Source organism: Aythya marila (assembly GCF_965140915.1).
Source record: "Aythya marila genome assembly, chromosome: Z".
NCBI classification, from domain to species: Eukaryota; Metazoa; Chordata; class Aves; order Anseriformes; family Anatidae; genus Aythya; species Aythya marila.
This window is the reverse complement of record NC_139080.1, coordinates 30908243-30929268: the sequence shown is the minus strand read 5'-3', so window position 1 is coordinate 30929268 and position 21026 is coordinate 30908243. Positions and strand designations below refer to the sequence as shown.

Sequence of the window (21026 nt, the reverse complement as noted above, 5' to 3'; positions counted from 1 at the left end):
GGCTAAAATTGTTTCTGTGTTAATTCACTAGAGCAGATCTTACTATTCTATGTAATCTGCCATTTTAAAGCTTTAACAAACACTTTGAAATGTTTTAGAAATCATACTTAAATATTAGGAACATCACGTTACTCGGTACTTAAGTGCATACTTCAATAGGAATTAAATATACATTTCATTTATTTTTCATGCGTTCATAAGATTTTTTCTTCTGAAAAACAATGCATTAACTGAAATTTATGCATACATTATTATTACAAAGTTATTGTCATAACTTTATTATCACAGCTTTAAGTAGCAGTGATAAGGGAATAAATAATTTCACATAAGAATGCATTTTGTCTGGTGGTCTGAAGCAATGAAAGTGTTTATAATGTTTTCTGCACTACAGGATTTTTGTAGGATAATTCTGTAGGATTTATCCAGTGAACAAGGTATTTCCACTCTTCTTTTGTCAATTAGTTTCCTATGCTTCTGTTGACTCTGTTTAGTGCCTAAAACCACTCAAAATGGTTAGCTCAGGTGTTGTTTTTTTCCAAAATACTTCTCATATGAAGTCAGAACAGTCATTTTCAGTTTTAAGAGTGAACTGCTGCAAAACTGTCACAGATATGCTGATTAGTCATATTTACAAGCTGGTTAGTAGAAAGTCTTCATTACTTAAAACAGGCATATAATTGTGAACTCTGCCACAGCTAAGATAGAATTTGTATGGTTAAGGCTAAGAAACATCTTTTATGTACTTCAGGCCATTCTGGTAGGCTTTTTTGATAGGAGCCTCTGAACTGAAAATGAATACCCTTAATGTTTCACCTTGTGAGGGCCAAGGTCACATCTTTTAGTAGTATTAACAAGGATGTGCATTTGGAAATGGCACAGCTGCCTTTTCAGATAGCTCACGTCCTTAGCTCTTTAATATTTGTGTCTGTATTTATATTTGTGTAAAGAAAAAAGGTTGGGCTTTATCATAACACATTCGCAGATGTTCTTTTCAGAAACTGCCCACTAATGAGTATTTTAATCTTTCCACACCAGGGGAATAATCTTCCCTCAGAAGAATTTTTTTGAGATTGTTTAGTTTCAATACAGAAGCAGTTACTCTTGCCATTTCAAGCTACTACCTTAAAATTGCTTTTTTATAGACAAACTTCTGATTTTTAAAGACAAAATATTCTTAAGAATAACAACTTACAGACAAATGAAGTGAGGCAAAGTGACAGGATCCACATTATGTCTGGGAGCTTCATTTATTAGCAGAATTGCCAGATGTTACCATTGCAACTCACCATCTTCAGCTGTTCATAAATGCTATCAAACTTTCACCATTCTCTGCCTCAACAATGCCAACAATTTTTAGTATTAGGAACATTCAGAAAAGCATTTCAACTATTTTTTTTTTTATTGTCACTGAAAAGTCTCACTATGCCCGGAATAAACTGTTATCAAGTTGTTTAGCATTTTGGAGATGCTGAAAGGTCACACTGATTGAGGAGGCTAAATAATTCCATGAAAGAAATCCACCAGAGGTTAGTATTTATTTCATACATATGCACATCTTTGGCTGAGGAAGATTTAGAAGCTGCAAGCTTGAAGTAAGTTCTTGAAATTTGAAAGTGGCTGTATGTCTGCTTTGGATGATATGCTTGTTTCTTTCAGATACATTCAAATCTGTTCGTCACCCACTTTTTGGAATTAAAAGTTTGCACATCATCAGCTAGTGAATCTGCACATTTTAGAAGGGAAATGCCATGAACATTCAGTCTGCCCTGCAAGTGTTTGATTCAAGGATGGCCAAAAATTTCCTTGAAATTGCAGCTTTCACATCGTGTCATGCTGAGGCAACAGTATACAGAGCAAGCAGTCCTTCTTCCCTGCTCTTTGCAACATTGAGAACTGTGTTCTGCATGAATGCAAGAAGCAAGAGAGAGTTGGCTGAGATAGAAAGACTTGGAAAGGAAAGGAGAGAGAGCTGAGATAGTGAATGGGAGTGAGCAGAGGTTTCTGTAAGCAGAGAATGAATGAACTGGCTGAGCTAAGACACTGCAAGAATCAAAACTCTCATTACAGTTAACGGGTGAAAATAACTCCCACGCTTGTTAGGGGTACCAGCCTAAAAAAGGACCTTTCTCAAGGTGCTACAACATGCACCTCCAAAGACAAAAACATACATATATACAGTACGAAATGGAGAATGTTACATGGTTGCATATGGTTATTGGCCAGTGGTTATTGGTCAAATATTTAGGAAATATTTACAGTAAGAAGAATGACTGTTCCCAAGCATCTGAAAAAGAAAGATTACAACTTCCCCTCCAAAGAGATATCAAAAGGAATTAGATTAGCTACCCTTCAGGTAAATAAATAAATAAATAGATTGATAAATACTGAAATTCAAAGGTATAAAATACACAAGTGATAATTTTCCCTCAGTATGTGAGAGAGCAGAAATCACTGCCAGAAGATAATACTAAAGCTAAACATTTAGCAAATAAACAAACAAAAATGGAATGATGGTATTTCTACAGATAAAAAATATGCAGGATTATTCCTATTACTATAAGACAATGTTTGGAAGCAACAGTAAATATTAGATTTAAGTCTGAACATTGTTAGATGAAAAATTTGTTTCTTCAAGAAAGCAGCGTAACACCAGCTGTGCAAGGCAGTATATCCTGCAACTAGCTATTTCCATCTTTTTCCCCAGTCCCTGCAATAACTTTGTAGCAGTACTCCTCATGACCAGGTGTGGTCTCTGAAGCAGAATTTAGGTTGGACAAGGTTGGTGATACTTCCCTGGTCCAATTCCAGCTTCAAGCAGGGACAGATTCAAAGCTGTATCAGACTGAAATCTTGTGTCAGCCTTCAGAGAATGGAAAACTGCTTGGTAAGAATTAGAATACCCAAATGAATCCAAGCACAAATACAGGCCGGGTGATAAGTGGGTAGAAAGCAGCCCTGTGGAGAAGGACTTGGGGATTCTGTTGGATGAAAAGCCAGAAATGAGCCATTCATGAGCCAGAAATGTGCACTTTGAGCCCAGAAAGCCTATTTTATACAGTGCTGCATCAAAATAATTGTAGCTAGCAGGCTGAGGGACGTGATTCTCTCCCTCTTCTCCATCTCTTGAGACCTCACCTGGAGTCCTGCATCCAGTTCTGGGGCACCCAGTGTGAGAAATACATGTACCTATTAAGAGTGGGTCCAAAGGAGGGCCTTGAAGATGATCAGAGGGCTGAAGCACCTCTCCTATGAAGAGAGGCTGAGAGAGCTGGGTTTTCAGCTTGGAGAAGGTTCTATGGAGACCTTATTGAAGCCTTTCAGTACTTAAAGGGACTTCTAAGAAAGATGGGGAAGGACTCTTGATAAGGAAGGGAGTACAGGTTAATGGTATTAAGGGTTAATGGTATAAAACTAAGAGAGTTGATTTAGATTAGATATTAGAAAGAAGTATATGAAGGTGCTGAGGCGCTGGCACAGGTTGCCCAGAGAAGCTGTGGATGCCCCATCCCTGGAAGTGTTCAATGCCAGGCTAGATATGGCTTACAGCAACCTGCTCTAGTGGAACCTGCCCATGGCAGAGGGGTTTGAATTACATGATTTTTAAGGTCCCTTTAAGATTGGAACAAGGTGATCTTCAAGGCCAGGCACAGGCTGCCCAAAGAGTAGTGTCGGCCTCCTTGGAGATAGACAAAAGCCGTCTGGGCATGGTTCTGGGCAACCTGCTCTGAGTGACCCTGCCTGAGCAGGGGGACTGGACCAGATGACCTCCAGAGGTCCCTTCCATCCTTCCCTGTTCTGCAATTCTGAGAACTGAAGGACTAAATGGAATTTGGTTCTGAGTTTTATGGCACTTTAGTTAAAAATATACTGTCCAGGTTTAATAGTCTTCCATTAATTTTCCATGACATCATCAGAGAAACTAGTTACAATCTTGTTAAAATATATTGTGTCAGAGATTGTTTTTATAATCAATGCATATCCTGTTCCTAGACTTACACCAAAACTAGAAACATAATGCTTCCCACATCTGATTAGCATCATTAGCTAAAATGGTTAGCGCTGGCATTTAAAAGTGATTCTCCCTACTGGGAGCATCCAGTACAATCTACCGAGTCATCTGTTTGCAGAGAAAGTTGGGGAAAATCCTCTTTCAGAAATAAATAAATAAACAAATTCTAGCCTTATTTTTCTAAAAAGAAAAAACTTAAGGTTTCTTGCTATAGCCATTTTTTTTACACTCAGCCCAGCAATTTCTCTTTATTAGCAGTATCAAAATGCTTTTAAAGCTAGGTAGCAGAATCAGTCTGAAAATTAAAACACTATATGCCAACTCACATGTAGTGAGTTATTTTGGCAGTTACTAGGCTGTGAAAATGGGAGTTTATAATAGATATGCTGACATTGTATCAGTGAGAAGGGCAGTACTATAAAAAGAGTATTCAAAATCATTATTTTTAGTAGGGTGAAATAGTGTAGTTTGTGGGCTTGAATGCAGAAAGCTCTTTTCTGATGCCTTGAAAATAAAAATTAAAAAAAAGTCATTCAGCTGATGTCACTTTAACCAAAAAACATACCTAAATCAAAAGAATCACAGAATCACAGAATTTCTAGGTTGGAAGAGACCTCAAGATCATCGAGTCCAACCTCTACCTAACGCTAACAATCCCCACTAAACCATATCGCTAAGCTCTACGTCTAAATGTCTTTTAAAGACTTCCAGGGATGGTGACTCCACCACTTCCCTGGGCAGCCTATTCCAATGCCTCACAACCCTTTCGGTAAAGAAGTTCTTCCTAACATCTAACCTAAAACACCCCTGGCGCAACTTTAGCCCATTCCCCCTCGTCCTGTCACCAGGCACGTGGGAGAACAGGCCAACCCCCACCTCACTACAGCCTCCTTTAAGGTATCTGTAGAGAGCGATAAGGTCGCCCCTGAGCTTCCTTTTCTCCAGGATGAACAGCACCAGCTCCCTCAGCCGCTCCTCGTACGACTTGTTCTCCAGACCCCTCACCAGCTTCATTGTCCTTCTCTGGACTCACTTGAGCACCTCGATGTCCTTCTTGTAGTGAGGGGCCCAAAACTCAACACAGTACTCGAGGTGCAGCCTCACCAGAGCCAAGTACAGGGGGATGATCACCTCCCTAGCCCTGCTGGTCACACTGTTTCTGATACAAGCCAGGATGCCGTTGGCCTTCTTGGCCACCTCAGCACACTGCTGGCTCATATTCAGCTGACTATCCACCATCACTCCCAGGTCCTTCTCTGCCTGGCAGCTCTCCAACCATTCCTCTCCCAGCCTGTAGCTCTGCTTGGGGTTATTGCGCCCCAGGTGCAGGACCCGGCACTTGGCCTTGTTAAACTTCATGCAGTTGACCTCAGCCCATCGGTGCAGCCTATCCAGATCCTCCTGCAGAGCTTTCCTACCCTCGAGCAGATCGACACACGCGCATAGCTTGGTGTCATCTGCAAACTTACTGAGGGTGCACTCAATGCCCTCATCCAGATCATCGATGAAGATATTAAAGAGGACCGGCCCCGGCACCAAGCCCTGGGGGACGCCACTAGTGACTGGCCTCCAACTAGACTTGGCTCCATTCAGCACAACTATTTGGGCCCGGCTATCCAGCCAGTTTCTAACCCAACGAAGTGTGCGCCAGTCCAAGCCAAGAGCAGCCAGTTTCTTGAGGAGAATGCTGTGGGAAACAGTGACAAAAGCCTTGCTGAAGTCAAGGTAGACCACATCCACAGCCTTTCCCTCATCCACCCAGCGCAAAAAAAGACTAACTATGAGTACAAAATCCGAAGCATAAGAAAGCTTATCTGCAGGAAAAAAAAAAAAAAAAGCCACTAAACTGCTCAACATTTGCTATTAGTACTCAACATAGAATCTCTGAGATACACACAGTTCTTGAAATCAGTGCCAACTGATCAGTTTAGGTGCTGAATTGTTTCTGCAGTGCTAGGAGGGCTAAAGTAGTCTGTGGAAAAGTTATGTAGGTTTTGAGAAACCTGGGCTGCTGGGGGCTGAAGGGGTCCAGCTGTCAAAGGAGGGGCAGAACATCTTCAGTCACAGGCTTGACAAGCTTGTGAAGAGCACCTGAAGAGCAGCACAAAGGAATTTCAGCCACTCCAGCCAGTATGTCAGCTTCATCAGGGGCCCAACTTAAATGTCTCTATGCTAACGCACATAGCATGGGGAATAAACAAGAGTAGATACAGATGTATTCAAGCCTCCAGGGCTATGACCTCATGGGCATTACAGAGATATGGTGGGATGGCTCCCATGGACTGGAGTGTTGGAATAGAAGGATGCAGGTTCTTTAGGAAGGACAGGCAGAGGAGACAAGAAGGGGGCAATGCCTTCTGTGTCAATGAGCATCTGAAGAATATAGAACTCTGCCTGGGGATGTATGAGGAGCTGGCAGAGAGCTTATGGGTCAGCATCACAGGGAGGGCAGGGGCAGGGGACATTATAGTGGGGGTCTGCTACAGACCATCAGATCAGGAAGACCAAGCAGATGATGCCCTCCACAGACATATAGAAGCAGCCTCATGTTCACAAGCCCTGGTCTTCATGGGGGACTTCAACCACCCCGATATCTGTTGCAGGGACAGCATAGCAAGGCACAGGTAATCCTGGAGGTTCCTGGAATGTACTGATGACAATTTTCTTCCTCAAGTGATAGAGCAGCCAATGAGGAGCAGTGCAATGCAGGATCTTATTCTCACCAACAAGGATGGGCTGGTGGGGAATCCAAGAGCAGCCTTAGCTGCAGTGACCACGAACGAAATGGTGTAGTTTAGGATCCAGAAGGCAGTGAGGCGGGAGCACAGCAAGCTCACTACCATGGACTGTGGGAGAGCAGACAGTGCCCTCTTCAGGGATCTGCTTGGTGGAGTACCATGGGATACAGCCCTGCAGGGAAGAAGGTTCCAATAAAACTGGTTAATATTCAAGGATCACCTCCTCCAAGCTCAGGAGTGACACATCCCAACAATGAGGAAGTAACACAAAAACACCAGGAGGACTGCATGGATGAACAAGGAGCTCATGACCAAACTCAAACAGAAAAAAGAGGCCTACAGAGATGAGAAGTATGGACAGATAGCCTGGGAGGGATACAGAGGCATTGTCCAAGCAGCCAGGGATCAGGCAAGGAAAACCAAGGTCCTATTAGAATTAAATTTAGCCAGAGAAATCAAGGGCAACAAAAAAAGCTTCTACAGGTACATCAGTATTACAAAGAAGATTAGGGAAAATACAGGCCCTCTCTGGAAAGAAATGGGAGACCTGGTCACCTGGGTTATGAAATAGGCTGAAGTATGCAATGATGTTTTTGCCTGTCTTCACTGGCAAAAGCTCCGGGCACAAAACCTGGACCCCAGAAGGAAGGGAATGGAAGAATGACGAACCACCCGCTGTAGGAGATCAGATGTGAGACCATCTAAGGAAACTGAAGGTATACAAGTCCATGGGACCTAATGAAATGAATCCACAAGTCCTGTGGGAAGTGGTGGATGTAGTCGCTAAGCCACTACCCATCACACTTGAAAAGGTGTGTCAGTCTGGTGAAGCTCCCACTCACTGGAAGAAGGGAAACATAACCCCTACTTTTAAAAAATGAAAAAAAGAAAGACCCAGGGAACTACAGGCCGGTCAGTACCATCTCTGTGTCTGGCTAGATCATGGTGGATGATGACAACCAACATGGCTTCCACTAAGGGCAGATTACGCCTGACAAATCTGGTGGCCTTATGTGATGGGGCTACAGCATTGGATGATAGGAAAAGAGCAACTGACGTCATCTACCTGGACTTGTACAAAGCATTTGACCCAATTTATTTATTTTTTTATTTATTTTGTAATGGTGTAATAAGTACACAAATCTATTTCCAGTCAGAAGACAGAATTAAAATTTTAGGGAAGTGGTGGTGTCACTATCCCTGGGGGTTTTCAAGGAAAAGTTGGATATGGTGCTTAGGGACATGGTTTAGTGGGTGACATTGGTGGTAGGGTAGTGGTTAGGCCAGATGATCTTGGAGGCCTTTTCCAACCTTAATGATTGATTCTATGATTCTGTAATTCTCAGTAAGTTTGCCGATGACACCAAGCTGTATGGTGCAGTCAACACACTGGAGGGAAGGGATGCCATTCAGAGAGACCTGGGCAGGCCTGAGAGATGGGTCTGTGCAAACTTCATGAGGTTCAACAAGATCCTGAATCTGGGGCAGGGCAATCCCAAACACAAATACAGGTTGGATGGAGAATGGCTTGAAAGCAGCCCTGAGGCGAACAACCTTGGGGTGGTGGTTGACAAGAAGCTCAACATGAACTGTCAGTATATGCTTGCAGCCCAGAAAGCCAACTGTATGCTTGGCTGCATCAAAAGAAGTGTGGCCAGCAGGCTGAGGGAGGTGATTCTCCTCCTCTGCTCTGCTCTTGTGAGACCCCATCTGGACTGCTGCGTTCAGCTGTGGAGCCCCCAGCACAAGAAGGACATGGATGTATTAGAACGAGTCCATAGGAGGGCCATGAAAATAATCAAGGGGCTGGAGCACCTCTCCTGTGAAGACAGGATGAGGGAGTTGGGGTTGTTCAGCACAGAGAAGAGAAGACTCTGGGAAGATCTTATAGCACCCTTCCAGTGCCTAAAGGAGGCTTACCAAAAAGCTGGAGAGGTACTCTTTATCAGGTTGTATAGTGATAGGACAAGGAGTAATGGCTTTAAACTAAAAAACGTTAGATTTAAATTAGATATTCAGAAGAAATTCTGTACTACAAGGGTGTTGAGGCACTGGCACAGGTTGCCTACAGAAGCTGTGGATGCCCCATCCTTGGAAGTGTTCAAGGCCAGGCTGGATGAGGCTTTGGGCAAGCTGGTCTAGTGGGAGGTGTCCCTGCCCATGGCAGGGGGATGGAATTAGATGATCTTTGATGTCAGTTCCAAACCATTCTGTGATTCTATGATTCTGTGATCTCCCTTACTAGCCCTATTAATGGCTAGGTTACTACAAAATAAGATACTGAGGCATATTTACCTGTTTCCTTACTTGTTCATCTTTCTAGTTCTTTCCTGTCCCAAATCCTTTTGTCCTCTAAAAAATAAAGATACTTACGTTTATGTAGTATAGCTACTAGGTGACTACATCCTTGCATATTGTACAGTACGTTGCCTTCTCTATAATGCCAGTCATTATTCATCCTGACTTCACTAGCTTTCTTTAGCTGAAGCATTTAAGATTAATGAGGCATTTGTTCTCTCTCAAGACACTTTGTATGAATACAGTCACACTTCCAAGAGCCATGTAGATGAGTTATTTAATATTATTTGATTTTTTGTTGTTGTTTTGGGAGATTGATTTATGGCTATTTTTTGTCCATTAGCATAGAAGAATTCTGCATGAGTCTTCCATTTTGTCAATAATCATTATCAAATAGGACCTACTCTGTAGTACAATATAAAGATATGTTATCATGGATCCAAGTACATCCTGGAAGATGAAAAAGTTGAAATAAAATATTGTAAAGCATACTATTTCAGCTACTTAGAGAAGCTGCAACTGCAAGAAAACAGTATGCTTCTGAATCTCAGATGCAGTTTTACTCGATAATATAAAATGGAATTCTCCCTCACAGACATGTCTATCTCTGAAAAACCTGAGTCCACTAATACATTTTTCCATTTCAAATTTTAATGGCATTCCTAGTTGGGATTCATACAAAATACAGTTTCATTTAGTTATTGGTTTTATTTATATTATTTAGTAACTGCTTTCATCTTTCATTGTTTAGAAAATTGTACAAATATATAAAACCTAGAAGAAAACGGATTTTCTATAAAGTTAACATAACTACCTGGAGTTTAAGTATTATTTAACAAAATTAACAACAACACTTTATTGTTTAACCAAAGGAATGAGAAGGAACTCTCCCCCCTTAGACATGACTTATGAACTCTAAACCAGCATTTGTAACACTGTTTTGTTTCATAACTTCCATTTTATTCTCCCCCGCACAAAACTTCTCTTTCTCCTTGCTTTCCAATCAATCTTCCCTCCAGGATTTAAAGCTTTACCCAGAAAAGAATTCTTCAGACAGGTCTTCCTCAGCTAAATCTCCTCCTTCAAGGAATCAATGTGACAAGGAAGAAAACCAAATTTCAGACATTCCATTAGTCAGAGTTTCAAGAAACAGATACTTTTGGATAATAAAAAATCTTATGATTTTGTGCACTTTCCTGAAGCAAGAATTTAATTTTTGAAAACATGTGTGTACATAATCCCTATTACAGGGATTATGAGTCAGATCTCAGTTCCACATCTTCCGCAACAGTTGTACTGTTTAGGAATGCTTACCCTGAACACAAATTTAGATGAGCGATTTTTTTGCTTTTGTTTCATATAGAAACTTTAAGTCTGAACTGTCTTAGCTGAAATGTGAAGTATATTCACTCTGTATTCCCTACATCAAAAACAGTCATGCAAATAAGTACTTTTCTTTAACTACGTTCTCCCCTTCCAGACAGGCTTGTGGTGCTACACAGCAATTTAAAATACAATTAAAGCATCATATGTGTAACAACAGATATAAAAAAAATAAACAAATAAAAAACTGATTTGTGAAAGACACATAAGCATATAATTCAAAGGGAGTGTAAAATTTCCAGCTGCAGGTTGGCATGACTAACACTAATTGCATATTTTTTTAAAAGGAAAGTAGTACTCTGGGCAGCAGTATATTTAATTAACTTGCCTTTTTTTTTTTAAACATCCACAAAAGACTGCTTAAAAGAAAACCACATTTATCTTAAGTATGAAGCTAAGATTAGATTAAAGCACTATACTGCTTTGAAGTGAATACTCTTAGGATAATCTAAGGGTATTGTCCGATCTTTGAAGAAACAGAAGTTTGATGTTAAAATGACAAATGGGACCCAAGTAAGTATCAGCAGTTCTTAATCATGCTGATGTCAGCAAGGAATTCCATGCAAGCAGAACTACAGTAATACAGTTGTCTATCCAACTGATGATTTTCTTCACCAAAGAGAACTATAGTTACAATCACACTGCTTTGCAATGAGTAATACTGTTCATACAGAAATAAGAGATCAATAGAAAAAAGTAACCTGTGCCTATTTTGGTTTTCTGACTTAAGCCATGATCAGCTCTTCCTCAACTACTCCTGACAAATGTTTGTCTAACATTTAAAAATCTTAAAGGAGTAGATTCTACAAAATCTTTACAGCGTGTTCCAGTATTTCACTATTTTTAGAAAGAAAAATGTGCAGGATGTCATGGTATTAACATAAGCTTCTATTGATACAGTTTAAAGCTGCTACAACTCACCTTGTTCCTAAAATGAAGGAATGGCAATTGATTATGTTCATCTTTAATGTATACATATAATTGTATATATGACACTACTACTTATTTCCTTTCTATTTTCTCCTGGCTACACTGAAGAAGCTTAATTTTTTTCAATCCTCCCTTAACAAATGATTACTGTCTATGAGGAATGATTGAAAGAATTAAAAAAATATATATTTTTAATTAGATATTCATGTCATCTCTTGTTTTCTTCCAGCCCGTTCAGTCTAATGAATATTTCTGAAGCATGTGTGTTCACTGCCAGACACAGTTCTTCAGCTGGGCTCTCATCAAACATTAAGAGAACAAAAAGATTATTCCGTATCTTTCCCAGGCTTCAATCCCAATATAAACTTAAACATCCTGGTCTGATGTTTCATGATTTATAGACCTCGTAATGTTCATTAGCATTGTGACCAGAGTGGTCAAAACTCCAGATGGCAACAGGAGCTATTGCCTAGCCAGACACTCTCATCTTGTATATGCACAGATGATAACTCTTGTAAGTACAGAATCATGGAGTATCCCAAATTGGAAGGGACCCACAAAGAGTCCAACTTCTGGCTCCACATAGGCTCACCTAAAAATTAAACTGTATGTCTGCATACAGTTTAGCATTGTCCAAATGCTTCTTGAAGTCCACCTGGCTTGGTGCCATAAGAACTTCCCTGGGGACCGTGTTCCAGTGCCCTACAACCTACAAGTACTGTACCTACCTCCACTGAATTCTGTAAAATAATTTATTTTACACTATTTCTTCAATACTGTAATATTATTATTACCACACAAAACAGTACATTCAAACCCAAAATAGTAAAGCTCAGCCTATGAAATGCCCTGGGTCCTTGGTTCTTCCTGCAGAAAATTCATCAGGAATAGTTCTTTACTGAGCCTTTCGTTTCACTGAAATATTGAAATAAATGAAGAAAAAATATTTTGAATGCTACTTGACAAGTAATAGATAGTTACAGAAAAACCTTTGACATATCCTAGAAGTTTAACACCTTGGCAGTTCCACATGAAATTTCCCCATCCCCCATGTGATCATCTTATATTACTTAAAATAGACCTCTCTAGATTACCTATTAAGTTCCAAAAGGACATGAAGAGTAATCAGCAAATGTTGCACAGAATTTTATCACCCTTTCAATGACTTAAGTTAAGAGTCATGAAAAGAGTCATCATGAAAATGATGGCTGGTGGCTTGAGATACTGAGGGCTGAAAACAGATCCATACTCCTACATACATGTTTGGCAGCAACTGACCTAGACCATCTCTCTTACTTGAGCATCTCTCTTGCTTGAGTATCAGAATTTACAGCATTATCCAAATCGGAAAGTTTGGATGCATCAAATCTTTTGTTTGTTCACTATTTACAGAAGCTGTCACGGCAAAAAAATATCAGGTGTTTTTTCTTTAAATACATATGCTTTGTACTCTGTTACTGTCTAAGTGTTTAGAAATAATCATCAGTAATGTCACGATAATGTCAGTAATTATCCGTATTTGTTCTTATATTCCACACACTGTTGTTCTATCTGAATGTCCTCTTCGCTTCAAGAAGATTTGCAAAATAACCTTAAAGTACCAGAACAATTTTAGAATCCTATCTACAACAAGCATTAACAAATTATAGGACTGAATTTTGTTTTAATTTTTTTCAGTGACTTTCGATGAACATGCACTTGACAAACAGACAAAGATTTCTTCAAACTTCCCTACAAATGTGTTACTGTTCTATGGTAATTAGCATCAGGTTCCAAGCTAATGTTCTAAATTTTTCAGTTTTTAACAAAAACAGTTATCCTATTGCTCTCATACAAGAGATCTCATGAAAATGGATGTTCTACTTAAAATTCTATTATTTATCACAGGCCTGTTCTCCCCAAAAGGAAATTAACACAACTTTCTGATAGAAGAGTGGGGCTGCATAACCCTGCTTATCTGATAATTAGACACCATGTTAACAACAACCTTTCATTTGCTAGGAAAGACTTCTTTCTTTCCCCCTCGACCTTCTCCTGACTAGAACAATAGTTAGAAAAGCAGTTCCTGAGATCCTGAAACTCACAATTGTCTGATAAGAAAGCTATAACAAGGTTTTCTGGTTACCTACGCAAGATGAAAATTGGATTTTACCTAGTAAGAAAGCCTTGACTTCTAAGATGAAAACACATTACAGAGATAGAAATTGATTCAATAAATATTTTAATAACTATTCACTGAGAAAACAGGGCTAAACATTATTTATGGACTATATTTTTGTAATGAGCGATTGTAAGTCACTATTTTTGTTTTATTTTTCCCAGCTTAGGTAATATCTGCAGTAAAAGCATCAGTTTCTTTTTTGTTTCCTTAACATTGTTGTTTCCTTAGCATTTACAAATGAACCTTAAAAAGTTGAGAGTGTAGAAATACAAAGGTTTTACATTTATTGCTACTTTCACTTTGATGTTTGACAAAGTGATATCACATTTTCCAGTAGATTGAATCCTCATATCTTCTTCAAAATATCTCAAAATTTTATCATGTCATATAAGGATTTACATTTTTAAAGCACTTGAAATATCTGCTTTTAATTCAATAATTGAATGAAAAAAAAAGCTGTGCTGACATCAAAACTGATTACCACATTTCCTTAAGTTGTTTTAAAGAAAGTAAGTATTATTTGACTTACCAGTGCAGCTGACAGATGAATGTTGGTGAAACATAAGAATTTAAACTGGTTGTTTTTTAAATGAATGTATGTTTAGAGATTTTATTAACTACTTTTTTATTTATTCCCGACTATATAAAACTACTGCATACTGCTTTTAATATCGAACAATACTCATTTAGGGGCTTCAAAAGTGAAACCTTTTTCTGACTATACAGCATAGTAAAGCCAAATGCTGTAAAAGAACAATTTCATTCTTGAATGTAATATATTATTCTCTTTCCCTTTCTCTATTCTCCAGCTGCCCACACATACATAACCAAAAGTCTAAAATATTTTCAGCAAATCTCATTTTCTCTCTCTCATGTGCATTTAAATTTTCAGTTATTTCACTGAACAAGGTTTTACATCTATATTCTGTTAGCCAAGCCCTTTTTCCTGTGTGTAGACCTTCTCCAAGTTTGTCTCTCTCAATGAAGTTACATTTTACATTGAAATCTAATAATATTTTGCAGATAATTTTTTCTCAGCAAAAGTGCGTTAAGTAAAAAACAGACGCAAAAGCTACATTCCGTATGGAATAATGCATATGTTTTTGCATTTATTTTTTTTCTTTTTTTTTTTTTTTTTGGATGTTTTAGATAACCAAGCAAAATATAAAACTTACGGCTGTCCAGGCTTCTTTTCTGCATCGCGAACACAACCATTCGTTACGGATTTCATGAGAAGGAACACCGTAGCAACCTAGAATAAGAGACTTAATTTGAGTACACAGAATCACACAGAATTGTCTAGGTTGGAAGAGATCTCCAAGGTCACCTACTCCAACCTCTGACCTAACACTAACAAGTCCTCCACTAAACCGTATCACTAAGCTCTACATCTAAATGTCTTTTAAAGACCTTCAGGGATGGTGACTCCACCACTTCCCTGGGCAGCCCATTCCAATGCCTCACAACCCTTTCAATAAAGAAGTTCTTCCTAACATCCAATCTGAAACTTCCCTGGCGCAACTTTAGTCCATTCCCCCCTCGTCCTGTCACCTGGCACATGGGAGAACAGACTAACCCCCACCTCGCTACAGCCTCCTTTAATGTACTTATACAGAGCCATAAGGTCGCCCCTGAGCTTCCTTTTCTCCAGGATGAACAGCACCAGCTCCCTCAGCCACTCCTCATAAGACTTGTTCTCCAGACCCCTCACCAGCTTCATTGCCCTTCTCTGGACTCGCTCGAGCACCTCCATGTCCTTCTTGTAGCGAGGGGCTCAAAACTGAACACAGTACTCAAGGTGCAGCCTTACCAGAGCTGAGTACAGGTAAGCCCTAGTCCTGCTGGCCACACTGCTTCTTATATAAGCCAGGATGCTGTTGGCCTTCTTGGCCACCTGAGCACACTGCTGGCTCATATTCAGCCGACTATCAACCAATACTCCCAGAGTAATATATTCTGCCTTTCTGTCTATGATGTTGTACAATTCAACTGTGTACAAACACTAGTCAAACATAAACTGTGACCCTGTGACCAAGGAGACTTTCCTAATGGTAGGCTTACTGCTATTCTGTATATGTAAATACACACAAATTCCATGTACATGTGTGTATACACAAACATACATTCCATATATGTATGTGTATATACACGCACTTCCCAAAACTTAAAAAAAAAATAAAAAAAATATACAGAGTATTTATTACTTTCTGTGAGTTCAATAGCAAGTCATCAACTCTTCCTGCAGTAACATAGTACAATTTGAATCAATGTACTGACATTCATTCTATGCAATTACACCACACTTCCATGTAAGGATTTTACTTGGAAGTATGGATTTTATTTTACTTTATAAGCCCTACTATCTATAGAAGATACTGCTACATGTTCATGCATTCATCAGTTACTTGAAATAAAAAAATGCAAGGTGGAGGAAATTACTGCATACCTCAAGTCAATAGCAATATTTACAAGCCCTCAAATAGCATTATTTCACCCTTACTACTTAATAAGAATATATCGATATTATGCAGTGCTTTAAAATGATGAGTAAAAGAGGATTTTTACCACTCTGAGTTGAAAGAAAAATTAGAAGTCTGTGCTCCCCAAGGTTATGACGGTTTACAGGGAAGTTAACTCTTTGCTATTTTCACGGCAACCATTAACATATAATAGAACATACAGGTTAAAAAAATGTAGCCAGAGTTCTCAAGCATTAATTATGGAAATGTTTTCCCAGTACTTACTTAGACATAACAGAAATCTCATTAACTGTCATTTATCAATAAAACAATTTGAAATTACACTGCTGCTAACTGATCAATTAGTTTATTTACTTGCATGAACTCGAACACAACACTTTGCACATGAAATCAGAAGACTTGTTCCATCTTCTTCAATAAAGGCATTTGATGGATAGTTTTCAGTGTTTTCTTCACTATAAATAAAACACATCTCTGGAATAAGAGGTTTAGATTTTTCATTTTCATTCATCAATATTTCTTCTGAGTTTGTTTCCCTGTAAGTGGAACCTTCTTCTGCATGATTGTCTGGCTGGAAAATAAACAAAATCTATATTTAAGTTAAAAAAAAATAAAAGTCTGTCTTACTGCTCCTTTTGATGATGATAAAATGACTTCTCCTCCCCCAGCTCCCCATTAACAATGTTTTATTAAAAAAATCAACTGCTTATGGGTATCTATCACAATAATTCTGTAGTTCCTTAATTATTCAAATAACTGTGAAATCTAAAAAAGCACTCAATCTGCAAATTAATGTTATTGCAACCGCATTCAATGATATTGTACAACTGACTCCCTTTAAGCCTTTTACCTGGGTACAGTGCAAATATTTTTTCCAGTTCCCACGCAGTTGGGCTTCCTATTTAATAGTTTCAGAATTAGTACTAGGGAACTGTATCAGTGTTTTTAGTTGCTGTTTGACACAAATTCCATATGCCGATATTGAACAGTACATTGCATTAGAATGTTTCTATGGGAATACTATTCCTAAGAAGTACCATGAAAAGTTATTTTTTCAACACTGCAGAAAGAAGATGAGGAAAAGGCTCTGATGAAAAACATTTGACATATAAGAAAGTAGCTAAAAGATGCAAACCTGTGTGGATTCATCACCTTCAAAAGTATAACTTTTCCCTACATAAGCACCAAACAGAAAGTACATACTGTCTGCAACCAAGGATGAATGCAGGTAGATAGAGTATCAGTACTAATTTTAATGACATTGAGTTAATTTACTTTTCATACAAACCAAATGCGTAATTTTATCTGATTCCTAATTTGCTACTTATTTACTGGAAATGCTGTAGCTGGGCAGATATCTCACATGCTACTCAGAGGTAGAAGTCTAAGGATCTTGCTTACCTTATAGTATGGCATGAGAAGAGTGCAAATGGCACAGTGGGGTTCCTTTTTTGCACAAGCTGCATTGTATTCTTTTTCAGCACTGAAATTAGGTACTCTCGTCTGCCAAAGGGAGATCAGAGGCCTAGCCCATGTCTCTGTCTCTTGAACATCCTCTTCCATTACAGTTGTTTCAGGTAGTTCTTAAAGAAAAAATCAGAACAAGAGGCAATTGGCAGAAACTGGAAAACAGGAAGTTCTGCCTGAACATCAGGAAACATTTCTTTACTGTGAAGGTGGTGGAGCACCGGAGCAGTTTGCCCAGAAAGGTGCTGGAGTCTTCCTCCTTGAAGGGCTCAAAAGCCACCTGGACAGGGTCCTGGGCAACCGGTTTGAAGTGTTCCTCCTTGAGCTGAGGGGTTGGATCAGATGTCCTCCAGAGGTCCCTTACAACCTCAACTAGTCTGTGATTCCATGAAAACAAATGCTGTGGTTTAACCGGGCCGGCAGCTAAACACCACACAGCTGTTTGCTCACCCTCCCCCCTCCCTCTCTAGGATGGGGGAGAGAAACGGGAAAGTGAAGCCTGTGAGCTGAGATAGAGACAGTTTATTAAGACAGAAAAATAATAACAATAATAACAATAATGATGATAATAGTACTACTACTAATAATATGTACCAAACAAGTGATGCACAAGGCAATTCCTCGCTCCCCGCTGACCGATGCCCAGCCTAACTCCGAGCAGTCTGGCCATCCCACCCCTGCTAGCCACCTCTATATATTCTTTAACATGATGTCAGATGGTATAGAATACCCCTTTGGCTAGTTTGGGTCAGCTGTCTTGGGTCTCTCCCCTCCCAGCTCTTGCTGCACCCCCAGCCTGCCCGCTGGCAGGACAGAGCAAGAAGCTGAAATGTCCTTGGCTTGGTGTGAGCACTGCTCTGCAACAATTAAACCATCAGCGTGTTATCAGCACTCCTCTCATCCCTATCCAAAACACAGCACCCTACCAGCTACTAGGAAGAAAATTAATTCTGTTCTAACTGAAACCAGGACATATATCTACCCCTTATTCCACACCATTTATGTCATGTTCAGGTTACACACTTTCCCATACATTCTAATTAATCACCATTTTCATCTACAGTATATAGTAATCATGGTAGTGATGACACAGTATTTTATAGTAATTAACGTGATACAATTCACCTAATGGGCTATTTTCACCCAGTTTTATATCCCCTTGAGGTACACACTGGACCTCCCCATTCTTTTGCATTACCCAACAAGTGCATCCAGGCCCCTGAGCAAAAGCAATCCCATGAATGGGTTTGCCTTTTCCTGAGGCAGGAGTAGCACAAACTGTTTTACCCAGCATGTTTCTTACCTGCACTACAGGAACTTTAGCCCCTTCTACAGTACATAACAGGTTTGATTGGGCAGGTCCAGCTCGGTTGGCAGATCCCCTAGTGTTGACTAACCAGGTGGCCTTTGCCAACTGCGTATCCCAGTTTTTGAATGTCCCAGCACCCATTGCTTTCAGTGTAATCTTTAACAGTCCATTGTATCGTTCAACTTTCTCGGAGTCTGGTGCATGATAGGGGATGTGACACACCCACTCAATACCATGCTCTTTGGCCCAAGTGTCTATAAGGTTGTTTCCAAAATGATTCCCATTGTCTGACTCTATTCTTTCCGGGGTGCCATGTTGCCACAGAACTTGCTTTCCAAGGCCCAGGATAGTGTTCTGGGTGGTGGCATGGGACACAGGTTATGTTTCCAGCCATCCAGTGGTTGCTTCCACCATTGTAAGGACGTGGCGCTTGCCATTGCGAGTTTGAGGGAGTGTGATGTAATCAATCTGCCAGGCCTCTCCATATTTATATTTCAGCCATCGTTCTCCATACCAAAGACGCTTTGACCGTTTGGCTTGCTTGACTGCAGCACGTTTCACAATCATGAATAACCTGTGCTATAGTGTCCATGGTCAAGTCCATGCCTCCATCACAAGCTCATCTGTATGCTGCATCCCTGCCTTGGTGGCCTGAGGTATCACGAACCCATCGGGCTATAAATAATTCACCTTTATGTCCAGGTCCACCTGAGCCACTTCAGTCTTAGCAGCCTGATCCACCTGCTGGTTGTTTTGATGTTCTTCAGTAGCCTGATTCTTGGGCATATCAGCATCTATGTGGCGTACCTTTACAGCCATGTTCTCTACTCGGGCAGCAATATCTTGCCACAATGCAGCAGCCCAGATTTGGGTTTGGGTTTGCCCCTGTGCTGTCAGTTGTTCTGCTTCCACTGCTGTAACCACCCCCACAGGGCATTTGCTACCATCCATGAATCAGTATAGAGAACTGGTCACTTTTCTCTTGCAGCAATATCTAAAGCCAGCTGAATGGTTTTCACTTCTGCAAACTGACTCGATTCACCTTCTCCCTCAGCAGCTTCTGCAACTCATTGTGTAGGACTCCATACAGCAGCCTTTCATCTCCAATGCTTTCCCACAATATGACAGGACCCATCAGTGGACAAGGCATATTTCTTCTCATTTTCTGGTAGCTTGTTGTACAGTGGGGCTTCTTCAGCACAGACCACCTCCTCCTCTGGTGATATCCCAAAGTATTTGCCTTCTGGCCAGTCCATAATCACTTCCAAGATTTCTGGGTGACTGGAGTTTCCTATTCAAGCCCGCTGAGTAATCAGTGCAACCCACTTGCTCCATGTAGCATCAGTTGCATGATGTGTAGAGGGGACCCCTCCTTTGAACATCCAGTCTAGGACTGGCCAGGAGGAGCTGCACTTCAGTACTGACTACTTCTGAAGCAGATCGAACTCCTTCATATGCTGCCAATAGCTTCTTTTTGGTTGGAGTGTAGCGGGCCTCAGATCCTCTGTATTCCTGACTCCAAAACCCTAGGGGTCAACCTCAAGTTTCCCCAGGCTCTTTCTGCCAGAGGCTCCAGGTGGGGCCATTCTCCGCGGCTGCGGTGTAGAGCACATTCTTTACATCTGGTCCATTTCGGACTGGCCCAAGGGCTACTGCATGAACTATTTCCTGCTTAATTTGTTCAAAGGCTTGTCGTTGCTCAGGTCCCCATTCAAACTCATTCTTCTTACGGGTTACTTGGTAGAGTGGGTTTACCATCAGTCTGTAATTTGGAACGTGCATTCTTCAAAACACCATGACACCTACGAAAGTTTGTGTTTCTTTTTTGCTAGTTGGTGGAGACATAGCTGTTACTTTGTTGATCACATCCATTGGGATTTGACAGCATCCATCTTGCCATTTTATTCCTAAAAACTGGATCTCTCATGCAGGTCCTTTAACTTTATTTTGTTTTATGGCAAAACTGGCCTTCAGAAGGAGTTGGACTATTTTCTTCCATTTCTCTAAAACTTCCTCTGCTGTGTCACCCCACACAATAATGTCATCGATGTACTGCAGGTGCTCAGGAGCTTCCCCCTGTTCCAGTGCAGGCTGGATCAGTCCATGGCAAATGGTAGGGCTGTGTTTCCACCCATGGGGCAGCCAATTCCAAGTATATTGGACACACCTTGAAGTGAAAGCAAACTGTGGCCTGCACTCTGCTGCTAGAGGTATGGAGAAGAATGCATCAGCGATATCAGTTGTGGCGTAC

At 40.3% G+C, this 21026-nt stretch overlaps 1 protein-coding gene across 5 annotated transcripts in view; it reads right to left on the bottom strand.

Annotated features, from left to right (window-relative positions):
- Positions 1-21026, bottom strand: part of KDM4C (lysine demethylase 4C) — a 287286-nt gene that overhangs the window by 81631 nt on the left and 184629 nt on the right. For all 5 annotated transcript variants that reach the window (XM_082783468.1, XM_082783469.1, XM_082783470.1 and 2 more), the window contains exons 14-16: positions 17401-17582; positions 16354-16570; positions 14695-14771 (exon numbers count right to left, since the gene is read on the bottom strand). In XM_082783468.1, coding sequence (XP_082639594.1) covers positions 14695-14771; positions 16354-16570; positions 17401-17582 — 476 coding nt within the window. The remainder of the gene's footprint in view (positions 1-14694; positions 14772-16353; positions 16571-17400; positions 17583-21026) is intronic.